This window comes from Penaeus japonicus, unplaced genomic scaffold (assembly GCF_977035675.1).
Source record: "Penaeus japonicus unplaced genomic scaffold, GWHDUDI00000001_assembly GWHDUDI00000030, whole genome shotgun sequence".
Lineage (NCBI taxonomy): Eukaryota > Metazoa > Arthropoda > Malacostraca > Decapoda > Penaeidae > Penaeus > Penaeus japonicus.
The window spans coordinates 3,733,744-3,736,243 of NW_028234432.1; the positions used below are offsets into that span (position 1 = coordinate 3,733,744).

General features: G+C 42.4%; 1 protein-coding gene across 1 annotated transcript in view; it reads right to left on the minus strand.

Annotated features, from left to right (window-relative positions):
* The window catches only part of LOC122245040 (cell adhesion molecule Dscam2-like), a 184,805-nt gene that overhangs the window by 120,427 nt on the left and 61,878 nt on the right, over positions 1-2,500 (minus strand). The window contains exons 10-12 of the mRNA XM_086554607.1: positions 1,993-2,110; positions 1,366-1,545; positions 100-298 (exon numbers count right to left, since the gene is read on the minus strand). Of these exons, the coding sequence (XP_086410733.1) occupies positions 100-298; positions 1,366-1,545; positions 1,993-2,110 (497 nt within the window). The remainder of the gene's footprint in view (positions 1-99; positions 299-1,365; positions 1,546-1,992; positions 2,111-2,500) is intronic.

The window sequence follows — 2,500 nt, forward strand, 5'->3', positions numbered from 1 at the left end:
GAGACGCAATCTTCTCCACAAGAAAAAATGAAGCCTGATGAAAGTGTCATTCCAAAACAGATATTCCACGAGGCTACGAGACACAAGGTCAAGCTTTACCTGGCCGATGTGCAGCGTTCTGTCATATGTGGTGATTCTGGGGAGCGGAGGGATGGGGCGCCCGTCCTTATACCAGGTCACGGAAGTCACAGGTGATCCCGAAACGCGACAGGTCAGTCTTGTGGGTCGTCCCAGGTCTACCCGCTGGAGGCTGGGCTCGACGGAGGCGCTGAGTCGCTCCCGCACCTGCACGTTCACTCTGAAGCCGTTCAAAAGTTGTGGTCATCTATCGATCTATTTCAATTAAGAACTTTTTTGACTTTCCTTATATCCTCTCTAACTCTATGCTGATACAGGGTTGATGTTAATTTTGTAAAAAAAAAAATAATAATGATAATAATAATAATAATGATGATGAGGATAATAATAATAAAGATGAAAATAAAAACAAAAAGTGCATCTCATTTATCAAATTCAAGCTACAATGTGTCGTAAAATAACGTGGTTTACAACGCCCGACTGCCTCGCTCCTATCATTGCACATAAGTTGCAGAGTAATGACTCTCTACCAATCCGTGGGAGTCCTTATGAAGAGACCAATTTTCGAAGACCAATACCGAATGGTACCAATGCGAGAGACGAGGCAGGAACTCCTACCTGTCATGCAGCTCTAAGACGTGAATCAGCTTCCAAAGCCCAGATCCGCCCTTTAAGGCAGCCAACACTCACAATAGTAGCGTTTCGCACATAAATAAACAATCTGATTCATTTTCTGGTAAAAAAAAAAAAAAAAAAAAAAAATCGTGACTCAAATATTCTGAGTTAAGTTTTTCGTAGACTTTGTAGCTCATTTACATAAGTTCCGAGTCATTTCACGTTGATTTTCCTCACCTGCAAGAGTCACATTGGGGAAGGGATATAACTCGCCCTTAAAGATCGTGTCCCCATCAAAAGTTTTATTTCATTTCCAGAACTAGGTCGTGTTTATTTATATTGAGAAAAAAAAGTGTAAATGAACTGCAGGTCATCTTATTCTATTTTCTAAAATCAATAGTCAGTGTTGACCTGCAATGAATATGAATTAATAAGCCAAAATGCAATTAATAATATGAATTAATAAGCCACAATAAGCCCGATCTGGCTTCATGTAACATACGCACGACATTCACTGTCAATAGGAAGTGAAATAAATCCGCCTAATTGAAAGCAACATCCCGCGCGACCTTCTTACCAGGCATCACCCATAAGTGCTCGTGTCATCATTATCCCACCGGCAGAGGCTGTAACAGACGCGCAGGTGTCGTGTGTACAAGAATCCTGGCTCACCTGTAGGAGTCGGTGCCAGCGGAGTTATTGGCGACGCAAAGGTAATGTCCGGCTTCTTCCGTTGTCACACCCGACAAGAAGAGCTGCCCTTCCACCACCCGCGCACGCCCACTCCCGCCCACGAGGCTTCCACTGCCGCCCAAGGCCACTCGCCCGCGTGTGCCATCTTCGTGGTACCAGCTGAAATGACAAACGGACATTTTGTTACTCAGTGCCAAGTGTAAAAGGCTATATGAATATCATTGGTTCCTTCTACTCGAACGTCGATGTATTTGGATAGCAGATCGTGTAAAGCCGTGTTTCTTTCAAGCTTGAACGAATGATTATGCTGCTGAAATGCCTGAAATCTTTGACGATGAATGTATCATACTGGATACATTCTGATGGATTGTCAGATGGAAAAAAAGGAAAACTTAGAAATACGAGAACTTCTGAATTAATTGCCAGTGAATGCAGATAAATATCAAAATATCAAATCGTGCAAAGACGATTTTCTCTCATGGTTGCTTGCAATGCCTATACTGCTAAATGTTTAAGATGTAGAATAATAGTTGCTGCATTCTCGATCAGATGAAAAAAGAACATTTGGACATGCCGTGAACAAGAGAGATCGTGGCTTGCTCTTACCTGATGGTGGGTGGAGGATACCCTCTGGCGATGCAGGGCAAAAGAAAGTCTTCTCTGGTCCAAGGTCGAACTAGGTCACGTCGCAGCAGAAGGTGAGGCCGGCTTAGCATGGTGTCACCTAAACACAACGTAGGTAATAATGAATTCATAAAAAAAAAACATTTTGTATGAATAATTACGATAAAATTGACAAGAAGCCAATGGCACTTGTCTGTATAATAATAAGAAAAAAATAGATGTAGTAAATCAAGTGACAGTGGAGTGGTGGCAACAGAAATAGTAGTAGATATAGTGCAGCAATACCAGAAAATCACGTTTATGAATCAATGCAACTGCCTCTTATCGCACACATGGATTGCCAAAAGAAGGCACGAGTTCCAGAAGGTACAGACGGATCTAGCATGACAGCAACCCTACCGAACAAACCCAAAAGCTTGACCATCAGCAGAGAAGAATCCACCAAGACTATAACTACCCGATATGGCCATTCAAAGGAAGCCTCATCAAT